Source organism: Delphinus delphis, chromosome 12 (assembly GCF_949987515.2).
Source record: "Delphinus delphis chromosome 12, mDelDel1.2, whole genome shotgun sequence".
In the NCBI taxonomy this organism is placed as follows: domain Eukaryota; kingdom Metazoa; phylum Chordata; class Mammalia; order Artiodactyla; family Delphinidae; genus Delphinus; species Delphinus delphis.
Genome location: NC_082694.2, coordinates 28253596 through 28270293, shown reverse-complemented (window position 1 = coordinate 28270293; position 16698 = coordinate 28253596). Strand labels below are relative to the sequence as shown.

Sequence of the window (16698 nt, the reverse complement as noted above, 5' to 3'; positions counted from 1 at the left end):
GAGCCTCAATTTCCTCATCTGTAAAATGGGGTTAATAGCTGTGCTCTAACATTGTTGAAGAGGCGTATGAAAAGGGCCTGGAGCAGTGCTGAACACATAGTAGGTACTTTACAAGTGCTAAATCTTGTAGATATTATTATTCCTATTTTTGTTATTGTTATAAGAAGGTTGTGTGCTTTCAAATGAATGAGGAGGTTGTCTCTTCCAGCACAGCATGGGGTTGGGCTGGAGAACAAGTTGTCAATTCCTTCAAATGATAAAAATACTGCATTTCATTGACTCTAAGACATCGTTGATCCTAAGACATACTATTATGTGCCACTAAGAAAGAAAACTATGGGGCTTCCCTGGTGGCGCAGTGGTTAAGAATCTGACTGCCAATGCAGGAGACACGGGTTTGAGCCCTGGTCCCAGAAGATCCCAGGTGCTGTGGAGCAACTAAGCCCGTGTGCCACAACTACTGAGCCCACGCTCTAGAGCCCACGAGCCACAACTACTGAGCCCACGTGCCATAACTACTGAAGCCCGTGTGCCTAGAGCCCGTGCTCCCCAACAAGAGAAGCCACCGCCATGAGAAGCCCCCGCACCACAACAAAAGAGTAGCCCCCACTCGCCGCAACTAGAGAAAAGCCCGCATACAGCAATGAAAACCCAATGAAGCCATAAATTAATTAATTTAAAAAAAAAAAAGGTTTTCCCTAGTGGTGTAGTGGTTGGGAGTCCACCTGCCGATGCAGGGGACACAGGTTCGTGCCCCGGTCCGGGAAGATCCCACATGCCACGGAGTGGCTGGGCCCGTGAGCCATGGCCGCTGAGCCTGCACGTCCGGAGCCTGTGCTCCGCAACGGGAGAGGCCACAACAGTGAGAGGCCTGCGTACCGCCAAAAAAAAAAGAAAACGGTGGCATAACGCCAAGACGTCCATCAGTTAAAAGATTCATCCCATTTAAGAGATGATAAAATGTGATAAAATAGCCTTTTTAGAATCAAGAAAATATAGCAAGTAAAATTTTACATTGTGGGCAAACCAAAGGCCAGTGCATTTTTAACAGAGCAAGAAGGGTATGAGGTAAGAGGGGAGACGTGGTCAGCATTGATGTTTAAAGTTTTATAACGGAATAGTTATGTTTCATTTATACGGCAATGTTGTCATCTGCGATATAAAGTAAGCTGCAGAATGCTACTGGGTAGCAATAACAGAGTTATAAAATTGATATACAGATCTTCTTCAACTTACAGTGGGGTTATGTGCCAATAAACCGATTGTAAGTTGAAATTATTTAGCATTCCGAAAGTACCAAACGTCATAGCTTAGCCTGGCCCACCTTACATGTGCACAGAACACTGACATTAGCCTACAGTTGGGCAAAGTCATCTAACACAGAGGCTACTTTATAATATAGTACCGAATATCTCATGTAATTCATTGAATACTGTACTGAAAGTGAAAAACAGACTGGTCGTGTGGGTGCACAATGGTTCTAAGTGTATGGGTGGTTTCCCTCTCGATCTCGTGGCTGACTGGTAAATGCGGCTCGCTGCCTCCCCAGCATCACGAGAGTATCAGACCACGTAACACCAGCCAGGAAAAGATCAAAATTCACAATTCAAAGTACAGTTTCTACTGAATGCATATCGTTTTCAGACCGTCATAAAGTCTATAAATTGTAAGTTGAGCCATCATAAGTCAAGGACCATCTGTATTAAAGTTTATGCATTTTACTAACAGCAGTCCCTTAAGCCTAATGCACAGCCTAATCGCTCTGATTTTAGATACATTTCAAACATATTTGATTGTCTGCTATTCCAGACCCAGAAAGATTAGAGGCAGTAGATTTTTTTCTTAATTATATTTGAGGAACAGAGGGGACTAAAGAAAGAAAAACCAAATGTAGAATCACTGTTAGCCAAAGACGGTATGTGAGAGCATAACAGCAGAGAGGTAAAAAAAATGATAAAAGGTTGATCTTTCTTTGCTCAGAAAGTGCCTTCTGCAGTGCATCCCACCACGTCCCAGCATCATCCCAGGTGTGACCCCAGGCCCTGGGCACAGACTCCTAACACCCCACGCTCTCCACCCCAAATCAGAATCTCCTGGGTCCGGGTCCCCTCACCTTGTACAGTCATAGCCCAGCCCCTCAGAGCAGGGGCCTGCCTTTGAGTGCCAGCCCCCACCATCTCCTAGAGCCATGCACACAGCAAATCTAAAGCTATTTATTTTTTTAAAAAATTCAAGATCTCTTCATACAATTCTTATAAATAAAGAAAAAAAATCCCCATGATTCTGATGAACAGCCTGGGCTGAAAACACTGATCTAAGACATTAAAGAACAGTGTAAAGAGCAGGTGTTAGGACCAGGCAGCCTGCATTCCAATCACTTACTGGATGTGTGGCCCTGGGCAAATTACTCTGCCTCCATGCCTCAGTTTCTCCATTAGTACAATGGGGTGCTGTAAGGGCAGGGCGGGGACTATGCTTGGTGCTCCTGGCAGCTGGCATTTCACTTTGGGCACACAGCTAAGTCTATGCATTCCACCCTCCCCCACAGTCAGATGGCCTCACATGGCCGGGTTCTAGCTAATGGACTGTGGGTGGAAGTGGAGTTCACCACTTCCAGGCTTGGCCCCAAAGCCTCCCACAGAGCATCCAGAGGAGGACAATGAGGCCCTAGAAGACAGTAAAGCCATGAGGTAAAAGGAGCCTGGCCCCTGGACAACGGCATGTGCCAAGTTCCTGAGCTGCACTGGACTCTGACATGAGTGAGAAACAGACCTTACTGTATAAGTCCCTGAAATCCAGGGGTTGTTTGTTACAAGCACTTGGCTTATACTGACTGATACAGAGGTTCACTGACACACGCATAGCTGAAATACTTGGCCCCTAGATCATGCTCCATAAATGCCTAACATAGAGGGGAAGTCAGTCAAATTAGCAGTATTTTTTTTTTTTTTTTTTTTTTTGCGGTACGCGGGTCTCTCACTGCTGTGGCCTCTCCCGTTGCGGAGCACAGGCTCCGGACGCGCAGGCTCAGCGGCCATGGCTCACGGGCCCAGCCGCTCCGCGGCATGTGGGATCTTCCCGGACCGGGGCACGAACCCGTGTCCCCTGCATCGGCAGGCGGACTCTCAACCACTGCACCACCAGGGAAGCCCGAGCAGTATTTTTTAAAAGGACTTAATTATTTTTCAAAATAACTTCATCTCTATTGTCTTATTCTTACAACATGCCTGTGAGGTGGGTAGACTACTTTCAGACAAAGCAACTCATCTCAGAGAGACTAAGTGACTCAGCCATGGTTCCAGGGGCCTGGTGGCAGGATGGAGATGGGCACCCAAGCCTCCTTGCCTCCAGACTTGTGTCCCCCCTGTTCTCCAGGGGCCCTCTGGAGCACACTGATGTCTGGTCTGGCCAGGGTGACAGCCAGGCCTGAGGCACGAGAAGAGGAAGAAGTTTGGCTGACATCATCTGAGGTCCCAGAACCTCCCTTTGCAGCCGGGCAGCAGACGCTCCTCCCCAGCACCTGTTCCTCCCCTCCCGCCCAAGTCCAGCCAAGCAGCCCCTGTAATCCACAGCTGCATCTGTGTCCCTCAGGTTCAAGGGCTGCCTTCTCCGCCCCCACCCAGAGAGCAGTGATGGAGACTCAGGCAGCACCGGCTCAGCAGCAAAGGCAGAAGTTCAGCAGAGGTGGGAGCAGGCAAGGCCAGAAGCCCAGAGCTCACAGGCGTGTTCTCCAACGGCGATGACACCTCCACCCACGGCCCAGGTAGGCTAGTGTCACAGATAAGTGGCAATGGTCCCATTAACTATTTGAGTCCCACACTCAGAAATCTGTTTCCATAGGACGGGTGAGAAAAGTAAAGTTCAGAACCACGCCCAGGGTCTCGGAGGTGGAGCCAGAACTACAGCTCGTGACCGGGGACGCAGACTCGTTCAGTCACATTTAGTGAATAAGTGCTACGCGTCAGATACCTTTCTCAGGGCTTTGTACATATTAACTTATTAATCTCCTCAACAACCCTATGAGGCAGGGACCAGTATATCTCCCATTTTATAGATGTGGAAACCGAGGCACTGAGATATTTAGTGATTTGCCCACAATCCCACGGCAGCACTGGGATTTGAACCTGATCAGTCTGGTTCCATAACCCCCACTCTTGAATCCCCATGCGCCGTCTCTAAATGCTAGCATACCAGTGCACACTGTTCTGTCCCTTTAGGCATCTAGTATATATATGTGGAGATCTTTCCACATCAGAGCATGGAGAGCAGCCTTATTCTTCCTAACAGAAACGCTGAATGAATGTATTGTAAACTGCACCCTATTGGTGGACTTTTAAGCTACTTCTCTTCTTTTCCTTATTGTGGTAAAATATAAATAACATAAAATTTACCATTTAACCATTTTTAAGTGGCAGTTCGGTAGCATTAAGTACATTCACATTGTTGTACACCACCAACCATCTCCAGAATTTTTTCATCTTCCCCAACTGAAACGCTGTACCCAGTAAGTACTAACACCCCAGTACTCCTTCCCTCAGCTCCTGGCAACTACCATTCTACTTTATGTCTCTGTGAATTTGACCACTCTAGATATTTCATATAAGTAGAATCATACAATATTTGTCCTTTTGTCACTGTCCCATTTCTTGCTATTACAACCATGCTCCACTGAATGTCCCTGGAGTTATCACTGTTATATCATTAGCACTTAAAGGAAAAGGATAAATGTATGCAGATATCTCTGGCAGGATACAGAAGAAACTGATGGTTACCCTAGGGAGAAGTGGGAAACTGGGAGACAGGGAAAGGGAAACTTTTTTTTTTTAACATCTTTATTGGGGTATAATTGCTTTACAATGGTGTGTTAGTTTCTGCTTTATAACAAAGTGAATCAGTTATACATATACATATGTTCCCATATCTCTTCCCTCTTGCGGAAACTTATTTTTTATTCTATACTTTTTTGATAGCTTTAGAATTCCGTAGATTGTTCACGTGTTACCTACTCAAAAATGATTGTTAAAAATTTAAGAGTAACCACTAGAAAAATAGAAATAGCAGGCACAACTTCCAAGCCCCTTATTGACCTCTATGGCATAGACTGTTAACCTTCCGACAAAACCTATGCCCCTTCATCCACAGTAATAGAAAGGTAGCGGGCATGTGGCTGACCTGCTGCACTACATTTCCCAGCCTCCTTTGCAGTTAGGCTTATCCATGTGACTGAGTCCTCCAGTGGCATCCGAGGGGAAGTGAGATGTGCCTTTGCCTGGCTAGCACCTCCCAGCCTATACTTGCTGTCACCTGCCTGTGAGCCAGAGCAAGGATGTGGCTGCAGTGCAGCCTGGGCTGTGCAGAGAGGAGGACCCAAGGAGATGGTGGAGAAACATGATGGAAGGAGCCTGGGTTCCTGAATGATCCTGTGGAGCAGAGCCACCTGCCCACCTGGAACTCAAACTATTGCATGGGAGAGAGATAAACGTCTGTCTTATTTGAGCTGGTGTGTTTTGAGATCATTTCATTACAGCAGTTAGTATAGCCCTAACTAAGGTAACCCCTTGGGGGTTTTGGGAAACTGTTTCCCATGATGTCAGAGAAGCCTTTCCAGTGGAGGGAGGAAGGAATGAGCGCTAAGTAGTGTTGAGGCTCTTCTCATGGCATCTGGCAATGCTCCCATCTCAGGAGGTTTTGGGGTGAGGTGGGAGGGACAGCTCCATTTTAAACTAAACTTCCTAGTCACGACCTGATCTCATTTGGGTTCATCCCATCTCCAGGCTGCAGCAACAATAGTCAGGGTCGCAGATTTGGGGCCTGGCTTAGCCACTAACTCACATGGTCTTCCTGTGCCAGTTACCTCACTCCTTAGACTTACATTGTTTTTTTGAATTAATCATACAGGAGGTGGAAGCTAGTCCCTCCAGGGTCCCTTCTCGTCTGATGATGCCAGGCCCAGCTTACAGAGATCCCAGGACAAGGCTTCGGGTCTGACTCTTCGGGTCTGGGCTTTTCCCTGGGACCTGCTGGACCCATGGGTCAGATGCTGGATGCAGAAATGGCAGCAGACACCACCCACAAGCCAAGAGCTGGTTGCTAGTTTGCAGTTTAATGAGCCAGCCCTGCAAACAGGTTACAGGCAAGGATAGTCCTGGAATGTAAAGCATTTGATGAGAGGCCAAAGGAGATGCAATGGACAGTCCATCCACATTGAGAATCTAGGACAGGGAGGCCCCCGTGTCTTCTGTCAGCCCACCAAAGCAGCTCCGCTTTAAAGTACAATTCCTCAGTGTGACCTGATCTCCTTTGGGCTCAGCCATCTCTCCCTGTGCCTCTGGCTGAACATTAAAAAGTGCAACCCTGATCCCTTAGAACTTACTGGCTGCAGCAACAAACCAGTGTGGATGTGAGACTTTGGACCTTTCTTGATTTCTCAACTTGGAGAATGAGGACACAGAGGGTGTGGGGAAACAGTTGGGTGAAAGGTTGCTGGAACAATGCAGAAGTTTGCTGATTTCAGAAATGGCCTAAGTCTCAGCTGGGCTGCCATCTGAACCTATTAGAAACCCAGTGTAGAAGCCAAGGGAGGGGTAGAGAGCGGGCCCCAAACAAGCTTCAGGAGGAGAAGCCCTGCCTTCTCAGGGCAGAGACCTCTAGTGCCCAGACCCCAGATGGAGGAGTCACTGCCCAGGCCCTGTCCCCAGTCTGGCTCCTTCCCCTCCCCAGTCTGGTTCCTTCCAAGCTGCTTCTCCAAACCTCTGAAGCAGCAAAGACAGAGCCTATTTAAAACAACCTCCAGAAGGTAATTAAACAGAGCCTGAAGGGGATCCTTCTGTAAGGCAGAGGATGCCTCCATAAAACAACAAGAAATCTTCTTAATTTATCATTTGGGCCAATCCCATTATTCCTCACCATTAATTTTGTTGCCATGGTTACTTCCAGGTAATAGATACAAATGCATATCTATGTGGGGCAAAGGTACTCCCCAGTTCTACAGATGAAAGGAGAAGGAACATCCCCGCTCATTCTGCTACATAACACACATTAGCAGTCGTGAATTTCGTGTACACACAGCTTCTGTCTCTTAAGAGGCCAGACCCTGCAGTCAAACCATTTTCTGGGAATTGGAATTCCAGATCTCCTACTTGTGATTTGGGGCAATTTACTTAATCTTTTTGAGCCTCCATTTCCTCATTTGTGATATAGGAATATGAATACTTACTTTCAAGGTTCTTGTGACGATTAAAGAAAATTCATTTATCCAACAAATATTTATTGAGCACCTGTTATTTGCTGGGCACTGCTCTAGGCACTAAGAATATATCAGTGAAAACAGAGACCAAAAATCTCTGCTTCTGTAGAGCTCACATGCTTGTGCGGACAAACAATAAAAATAATAAGTAAATTTTCTCATATGTTAGAAGGATGAGGGCTTCAAGAAACATGGGAAAGTAGGACAGGGTAAGGATAGGGAGTGTGTACTAGCAGCAAGGATGGATTTTTAAAAAAATGTATTGCAGTAGGGTCCCCGCAAAAGGAGGGGTGAAGGATGGGGAATACTCAGGGGACACAGGAACACAGTGACATGACCAGGGCCACAGCTCCTGTCATAGGGGAGAGGGGTGAAAAGACCAGGGCTGGAGCTGGGGTGGTAGAGGGAAGGGTGAGACACTGAGGTTGCATTCCCCCACCCCCAGAAGCACCTCTAGTCCCTGGATCCCCCCCACTGGCCATGGACCCCCAAAATTCCATCTCTTGTCCTGCCTCTGACCCTAGTGGCTCCTTCTTTTGCTTCCCTTGACTTTTCTTTCCCCGGAGAAATTCTCAAGTAGGATGATGTATAGTAAGGTGGTCAGTGTAGTTTTCATTGAGGTGACTTTGGAGGAAATACCTGAAGGAGGGAGTGAGGCCATGCAGATATCTGGTTGGAGATTATTCTGTCCAGCAGAACAGCCAGTGCAAAGGCCCTGAGGCAGAATGGGCCTCCCCAGCATGTTTGAGGGACATCAAGGAGGCCAGTGTGACTGAAGTGGACTGAATAAGGGCAAGAGTAGTAGGAGACAAAATCAGAGAGGAATTGGGGTGTTGCAGCTTGTGCTAAGGACTGTGGCTTTTACTCTGAGTTTTTACTAGAGCTGTGGTTCTCAACAGGAGGGCAGTTTTTCACCAGGGGCCATCTGGTAATGTCTGGTTGTCATTAATTGGTACCCAGTGGGCAGAAGCCAGGGGTGTTGCTCAATGTCCTACAGTGCACAGGACAGCCCCCACGACAAAGAACCATCCAGCCCCAAATGCCAATCGTGCTGAGGCCAAGAAACCCTGGAGCAGAGAACCGTGTCATGTATATTCTCACAGATCACTCTGAGCACTATATTGGGAATGAGCAGAGGGGGCCCAGGTAGAATGGGGAGACCACCCAGGAGGCCACCACAATGACCCAGCCAAGAGATGAGTCTACAGCACCCAGTACAACTCCTAGCACATCATACACATGCTTCAGCTGATACTAATCACTTGCCTATTTTGTGCTAACGATAAGGGCCAACCTGTAGCTGCCCCAGAGGGGCTGGGCGCTGATCAGGACCCCAGAAGTCTCTGGCTAGGGGTCAGGGTAAGAGGGGGATGTCAGCCAAGCTTCTGACAATCCTGCAGATACCCAGAGAAGATTCAGGGTGCAAGTATTTTTAACTCTCCAGTATCTTCTCTTCTATTTTCAGCAAAGCCCAAACACAGCTGACCCCATTTCTGCTCTGCCAGGGGAGGAGACTGGCAGTATCTCTTACATCTCTGCTGCCCTTTCTTGGCGGGCTGCAGGCAGAATCCATCCTACATGGGGCCTCTGAGCAACCAATATGCTATGCTGGGTGCTGCGTGGGCTCGGAGTCAGGTGGGCGGGTTCCCAGCCTCTGGGGAATGTGTAATGATGGGCCAGAACTGCCACTCAGAAGCCTACGGTGGCTCCCAGAGACCTGCCCCCCTCACTCCTGACCACCCCAGTCGCTCCCAAGCTGGTTTCCTTATCGGCAATTACCCCTCCCCATCTACCTGGCACAGAATGATCCGATCACAGTTCCACTGTCCTGCATCTCCCTTGCTGCAGTACAACACAGCCATGCTGGCTGGGTTTCAAAAACTCTCTGGGTTTCAAAAACTTTCACAACCTGGCCCAAAACTTCCCAGCTTCCTCTCTCAACTTCTCTCCCTCTCTCTCTCTTTCTCTCATCACGCTCTCTCTCTCTTCACTCTACTTCTCGGCCTTTGTCTGTGACTTACGGGGACGTCCGTCCCAGGCCTTGGGTCTCTCCCTACATTCTACATCCAACCGCTTGCGTTCCCCTGCATGAAGCCCTTCCTCAGCACCTACGTTCTCAGGAGTCTCTCACCACTGAACTCCTTCTACCGTAGCGTAACTCCAAACTGCCTCGCCACCAGCCTACCTCCAGGCGCCTGCTTACCTGTGCACCTGCGCGGGAGCTAGCTGCGTGAGGGCAGGAACCTGCCCCGCGCCCACCTGCCGCAGCGCCTTTCACGTACCGGGTGCCCCGCAGATGCCCATGACCTGGCCTGGCAGGGTTAACCGCACAGTGTGACTAGGGCTGCGAGACGTGCACACACACCAAGCTCCTCTGACAGCACCCCTACCCCCCCGCCACTCACTCTGCCCTGTGTTAGCACACACATTCCACTCCAGAGTATCACCTTCCCTTCCAAATCCACCTTCAGATAGTGGGTGAGAGATGGGCATTGGATCTTCCAGGCCCAGCATTCCTGTCCCACCACATACTAGTTATGTGACCTGAGGTAAGTAATATAATCTCTCTGAGCCTCCCTTTTCTTACCTTTAAAATGGGGTTAATATAGGCATCTACCAAACAGCGTTTCTGTGAAGATTAATTGAGTTAATACTTGTAAAGTGCAAATATTAACACGGCTCCTGGCCCTTGGTGAGCTCACAGTGAGTGGTGCCTCATTACCATGGGGGAGCGTTCCATATTGAACCCCACCCATCTCCATCCACGTCAAACCATTCCAGCAAGGTCCTGGCATATAAAATGCACACAGCACAGCAAACATCCAGAAACTTAGCTGCCCGGGCTTACGTTTTTGCTCCCATCTATGGCTTTGTTGTTTAACTGATAGCTGCAGTCCTTATTAGGGTTCCTAGCCCATCAAATTTCTACCTGTCAAGCCCAAAGAGTAAATTATACTTATTTTTATTTTATCCTCAGGACTAATTTTTCATCAGTATAGCAACTTTTCAACAAGTTAACAGTCTCTGGAGGAGATATCGGTCACCTGCTAACCAAGGCCATGGGGGGAATAAACTATCAATCTGCTTGCACGAACCCCCCGGTGGGATGTTGTAACTGGAGGGCAGGTTAGATAACAAAATAGTGCATAGGATACCCAGTGGTGCCCATGACATCAGGACAGGCCCACAGGCATCAAGACACAGCCACGGGCTTCTGACTCACACACCTGCAAAAGGACATCAGGGCAGGCACAGAGCCCAAGAACACAAAAGGCCACTCTCCACAATGAAGTCAAGAACCATCCCCATCTACCTGGCACAGAATGATCTGATCTGTGCTCTTCAGACAGCACAGGCATGACCCTTGAGCAGGGCCAGCCTGAACCAGGAATGGGGACTTCATGAATTCCCGACCACTGAGGCTTCCCCAGATCCTGAGCTGGTATGTCACCACCCTTCCTTTCTTCCTGTGGCTCTGGAAGCCAGAGGGGTTGTGGCTCTGCAGATGAGGCCCAGGGAGGGAAGTACTGTGAGATCTGCAGCAGAGCCCAATCCCAATGCTCTGGGGTGCCAGGAGGGCGGGGGACGGGCAATCTGTTTATGGGGGGACTGAACAGCAGGCTCACACCTAGAGCACTGTGCTACCCAGCCTCCAGATGGACACTGCAGGCATTACCGACGTGAGCCAGAACCGGGAAGTACAGCTAGTGCCAGGGCCCCCCCACCCTCTCCCCTCCTCCCAGCTCCCTGGAGGCACATGGGGGCTTTCAGGATAGAAAACAAAGGAGGCCCAGGAAACAAGACAGGCAGCTTTAAGCTACTGAAGGGAGCAAAGAGGGGAAACATGGCCTCATTCCCCAAACTCTGAAAGCAGGAAGGAGTCCCAAGGGGTGAAGACAGGCTAGAGGGGAGCTTGGGCTGGGAGCAGACACAGGATCAGGAAGGACCCGGAGGCTGGACCACTCCTGACAGGTCCACGAGGAACTGCCACAGTCTGAGGACTACTCTGGCCTAGAGAGGGGCGTGTCAGGTCACACCACCCAGGCTCCTCAGTGCCCACGGCCAGAGGGCAGCACCACGCTCAGGAATGGGGAGATCCCAGCCTGCCCTCCCTGCTGACAGCTGCCCCCAACTCAGCAGGCAACACAGACACCTGAAGATGGACCCTGCCTTACCAGCACTGCAGCAGCTCACGTCACTTCCAGGGCCCCACACAAGGACATTGGCCAAGGGGCTGCCTCTGTTGGCACCTCTGCCCTCCCTCCACGTTGTGGGCTGCAGTCCAGCACATTCGCCTGTCCCTTCCTCTGGAGGCCCCATCCTCTCTGTGTCCATGATGTGCTTCCTCGCCTGGACTCCTCCTATCCACCATCTCCTCCTCACCAGACCCTACTCATCCCTCAAGTCTCAGGCTAGAAATCTCTTCCAGACTCCCCTAGTCTGGGCAGGTTACTCCTCCCTCTGCTCTCCCACAGCATCATGTGTTTTCACTGTCATTGCCTAGATCCTGGGGAGTCCACGAGGCAGGACCCTCCTCTAGCTTTTCCCCTCCTCTCTCCCCAGGCCCTAGCACCAACACTGGCCTGTAGGTGCTCCAACAAACTGGACTGGGGAGGGCTGATGGCTTAGCTACCCACCCTATGGAACACCCCACCAGGTACTAGTGTGTCATGTGGCAGCACAGGGCCTCAGCTTGGGCTTTGTACCTAAAGGTGCTAGAAGGCAGGGGCGGTGTCTCACAGAGTCACCAACGGAACAGAAGAGAAGACAACAGCAGAGGAGGGACAGCAACATGTTTTGGATGGAGGATGAGTAGAGTTTTAGTAACTGGTCCAGCAGAGAGGAGGAAGCCTCCCCTCAATGCCCGCAGAAGGCACACTTAAGAAGCTGGGCCATGGGACTTCCCTGATGGTCCAGTGGTTAAGAATTTACGTTCCAATGCAGGGGGTGGCGGGTTTGATCCCTGGTCGGGGAGCTAAGATCCCACATGCCTCATGGCCAAAATAACAAAACATAAAAACAGAAGCAATATTGTAACAAATTCAATAAAGACTTTAAAAATGGTCCACATCAAAAAAAAAAATCTTAAAATAAAAAGAAGCCAGGCCACCACCCCCAGGGCACCAGCAAAGTTCAGGACTTGGAGGGACCAAGCACCCCAGGAACAAAGAGTTAATCACAGGGCTAAACACAGGGATTTGGTTGAAAATCTGTATTCAAAGCAGTAGAACCCCTCGGCCTTCCCCACACAGCTAGGTGACTCTTACCGCCCTCACCTGTATCCCCCAGACAATGGAAGTTTATCAACCTTCTGGAGAAACTGAATCCAAGTGACTCCAGACTTGGGAACACTAGCCCAGTGGAGAGCGGGAGCAGGTGAGGCTAAAAGCAGGGAAATTAACGCAAATCTGCAAAGTGAATATTGGGACTCCAGCCTCCTTCCCCTACTTGGCTTCCAGAATGCAGACCAATGAGAAGATACTGTATTTACAAAACAGGAAGAGGATCCTGTTAAAAAGAACCAAGAAAAGAAACAATCAAATAGCTCTCAGAAATTAAAATTATACTATCTGAAGTTAGAAATCCAATAGACATGTTGAATATAAACTCAAGGAAATTTCCTGTAAAGCCAAGCAGAGGGACAAAGTGAAGGAATAGGAGAGAAAAAAAGGAAAAGAAAATCTGAGTGTTAATCTAAGATGTTGAATATTTGACTAATAGGAGTTCCAGAATGAGAAGAAATTATCAAAGAAACAGTATAAGAAAAGTTGCCAGAACTGAGAGATGGGAGTCTTCAGGTTGAAAGAGGTCACCAGGAACCCAAAATAATGAATTTTAAAAGAGATGGCATTGTGGAATTTTAGAAATAAACTGTATAGATAAAGAGAAGATCCTAAACATTCCCAAAGAGAGAAAACAGGTCACTTGCAAAGAATCAGGAACACAATAGCATTGGCTTTTTCAACAGCTAGACCTGAAGCCAGAAGAGCAATGTCTTCAAAATTCTGAAGGAAAATGGTTGTCAACCTGAACATTGGAATTTTCTCCTCAGCCAAACTGTCAGTTAAAGCTGAGTGCAGAATTACAATTACAAATTACCTTTTTTTCAGATCTAAAAGGATTCAAAATTTTCTTCCCATTTGCCTTTTTTTTCAGGAAGCCGCCAGAAGAGGTGTTCCACCAAAATGAAGGTGTATACCAAGAGGAAGGCCTGGAGGGACGTCGTCTCCAGAAATGAAAGTTTCAGAGAAAAATAATGGAACTGAAGGACAGGAGTCTTCAGATTGAAAGGAGGCACTGAAAATATCAAAAGGCTGCTACAGGGTGCAGTAAGAATTTGAGATGGTACAAGGAAAACTATGTTAATGAGAAAAATGAGGCAATTATTAAATCCAGGTAAAACGTAAAGTCGAAAAGGAGAGGAAACATAATCATGTACAACAAAGTTGTAATATTATTCATATAATTGTAATAATGTGAATATTGAATATCCATAAACCCCAAAACTATGATAACTATTTGGGGAGGGTGATGAGGGTAGGGGAGAGAAATGTGTTTATGGGAGTGAATAATAAGAGAGCTGAATCCTCAACTACCATAATAGATAATACAAAAGAACTACTTGAGAAATAGCGGTATAGATAAGCACGTTAGTTTGAAATATAGGTTTCTAACTGAAGAAACAGCTAACAGTATTTGCTTCTGGGGAATAGAAATGGGAATTGAGGAGGGATGGGGCAACATACTATTTTTCCTTACAAGTGTTTTAGTACTAGTTGACTTTTTGAACTATGCACATAGATTACTTTGAAAAAAACTGTGAAATTAATTTTTAATAGATTTTAAAATAAAGCTTATGAACAAAAAGAAAAACTTCAGCACATCAACCATCTGTCTCTACAGTCACTACAGCTCTAGAGCTGTGCTCTAAACTACATCTCCCTACCCTTCCCCCAAACTAAACAAAACCATCAACATTTCAATTAGTTCTAATTCAAGTTCCTACAGGATATAAAAAAATGAAATTGGGCTTCCCTGGTGGCTCAGTGGTTGCGAGTCCGCCTGCCGATGCAGGGGACATGGGTTCAAGCCCTGGTCCGGGAAGATCCCACGTGCCGTGGGGCAGCTAAGCCTGTGCACCACAACTACTGAGCCCGCGTGCCTGGAGTCCATGCTCTGCAACAAGAGAAACCACCGCAATGAGAGGCCAGTGCACCGCAGCGAAGAGTAGGCCCCGCTCGCCACAACTAGATAAAGCCCGTGTGCAGCAAGGAAGATGCAACGCAGCCAAAAATAAATAAATAAAATAAATAAATTTTTTTTAAAAATGAAATTACAGAGTCTTAGCCTCATCCCCACCATCCTCCCCCATATTTCCCATCCTCAATCTGAACTTTTGAGTAGTGGTATGCTGGTAAATGTTTAATACTTGATTCTTTGAGAAAAAAGTCCTGATTTATAGTATTTGCCAATTTCCATGGTGTAAATTCTCCTATTGTGGATGATTTCAAGCCATCACTATGATGTCACTGAATGTGGAATTGGGAAAAGATGCACACGTTAGCTCCAGCAAACTACTGCCTTAGGCCTCTCTAGCCTTATCAGCCTCCCTACAAGACCCAGGTTACAGGAGAGACTTGAATATCCCTTCCAAAAAGCCAGAAGTCCACAAGGGATGTAGCAGCAGTAGAAGTGGTTTCTGAAGGGAAGAGAAGTGGTTCTGGCTGCAGGGAGGGGGTGGTGAATTTGCCACCTTCCTTTCCCTCCCCACCTCTAGCAGAGTTACCTGCTCATTAGTAACCCCCGGACGCAGGGTCCCATGCTTGTAGTCTTCCAGCAGCTGCACAGCCTCTCTGAGACGTCTCTGCAGGCAAAGAAAAGGGACATTGAGGGACACACATCCAGGGCTCCGGCAACCCTCTCCTTGAAGGATTGCACCAGTACTGATCAAGCACTGACTATATTTACAGTGTACAAGGCCTGCCCTCCAGTTCATGGGACTCACGCAAAACATTAAAGAAGGCTACAACCTAAATGTCCTTTCATAGGGAAATGGCTAAATGGCAGTGGCATAATAATACTATGGAACATTATTCAGCAGTTTAAAAGTAAAGTAGATCTACATGGCCATATCTCCAAGATATTTTTTTAAGTGAGAAAGCAAGTTGCAGAGCTGTATGATGCCGTTCGTTGTACCAAACAAACAAAACACACACACATAGAAAATAATATTTCCTATGAGAGTATTTATGTGAGAAGATGCATCAAAAATGCTCTAGGGGCTTCCCTGGTGGCGCAGTGGTTGAGAGTCCACCTGCCGATGCAGGGGACACAGGTTCGTGCCCCGGTCCGGGAAGATCCCACATGCCGCGGAGCGGCTGGGCCCGTGAGCCATGGCCGCTGAGCCTGCGCGTCCGGAGCCTGTGCTCCGCAACGGGAGAGGCCACAACAGTGAGAGGCCCGCGTACCGCCAAAAAAAAAAAAAAAAATGCTCTAGAAGGAGACCCACCAAACTGGTGACAGGGGTTACCTCGGGGTAGGAGGAAAGGGCTCAAACTTGGCAGGCGGTGTCGGGAGGAACTTTAATCTTAATTGTAATATTGAATGTTTTTATAAAGAGAACATATTTATGAAATACTTATATAATTTCTTCCCAACATTTAAAAAACACTAGCAGAGATTTACATACTAAAATACATATGGCCACAGTAACTGATGGGGAAAGAAAAAAATAAAAGGATAGAATTGTTATGATTTTTAAAACCTTAAAAGCTAAAGAGACAGCAACAGTGAGAGAAGGTAGCCCTTATCCACCGAAAGACTTGTATAAGAATATTCATAGTGACACTCTTCAAACAGCCCCAAACTGCAAACAATTCAAATGTCAGTAATAGATTAGATAAGTAAACTGTGGTATATGTACACAATGAAATATTATACCTCATTTAAAAAAGCAAACTATAAATATATGTTATAATGTGGATGAATCTTCCCCAGATTGGCACCCCAATATCTCTCATCCCCCATGTTCTTCTAGAACTTTCCCACATGCCCCATCCAGAGGTACAGTCTATGTCCCCTCCCCTGGATCCTGAGCAGGCCTTTATGACTGCCTCAACAATAGAGTATAGCCAAGGTGAGGCTATGTGACCTCTGAGGCTAGGTATGCAAGGCTAAAATGCCTTGCACTTCCACCTTGTTCTCTTGGGATGCTCACTCTCTTGGAACTCAGCCATCATAGTGTAAGGAAGCCCAAGCAGGCTACTGAGAGACCCATGTGGATAAGAACTGAGGGCCTGGGGCTCCAGTTAAGCCACCAGCTAATGGTCAGCACCAACTTGCCTGCCATGAAAGTGAGCCATCTTGAAATGGACCTTCCCCAGTCAAGCTGCCCTAGCCGAAGCTGCATGGAGCAGAGAAAAACCATCCCCTCTAAGCCCTGCCCAAATGAA

At 47.7% G+C, this 16698-nt stretch overlaps 1 protein-coding gene across 5 annotated transcripts in view; it reads right to left on the bottom strand.

Annotated features, from left to right (window-relative positions):
• Positions 1 to 16698, bottom strand: part of SFXN5 (sideroflexin 5) — a 116812-nt gene that overhangs the window by 76965 nt on the left and 23149 nt on the right. For 4 of the 5 annotated variants that reach the window (XM_060026382.1, XM_060026386.1, XM_060026385.1 and 1 more), the window contains exon 3: positions 15033 to 15110. The exons of the other annotated variant lie outside the window; for it this stretch is intronic. In XM_060026382.1, the coding sequence (XP_059882365.1) occupies positions 15033 to 15110 (78 nt within the window). The remainder of the gene's footprint in view (positions 1 to 15032; positions 15111 to 16698) is intronic. 5 annotated transcript variants of the gene reach the window in all.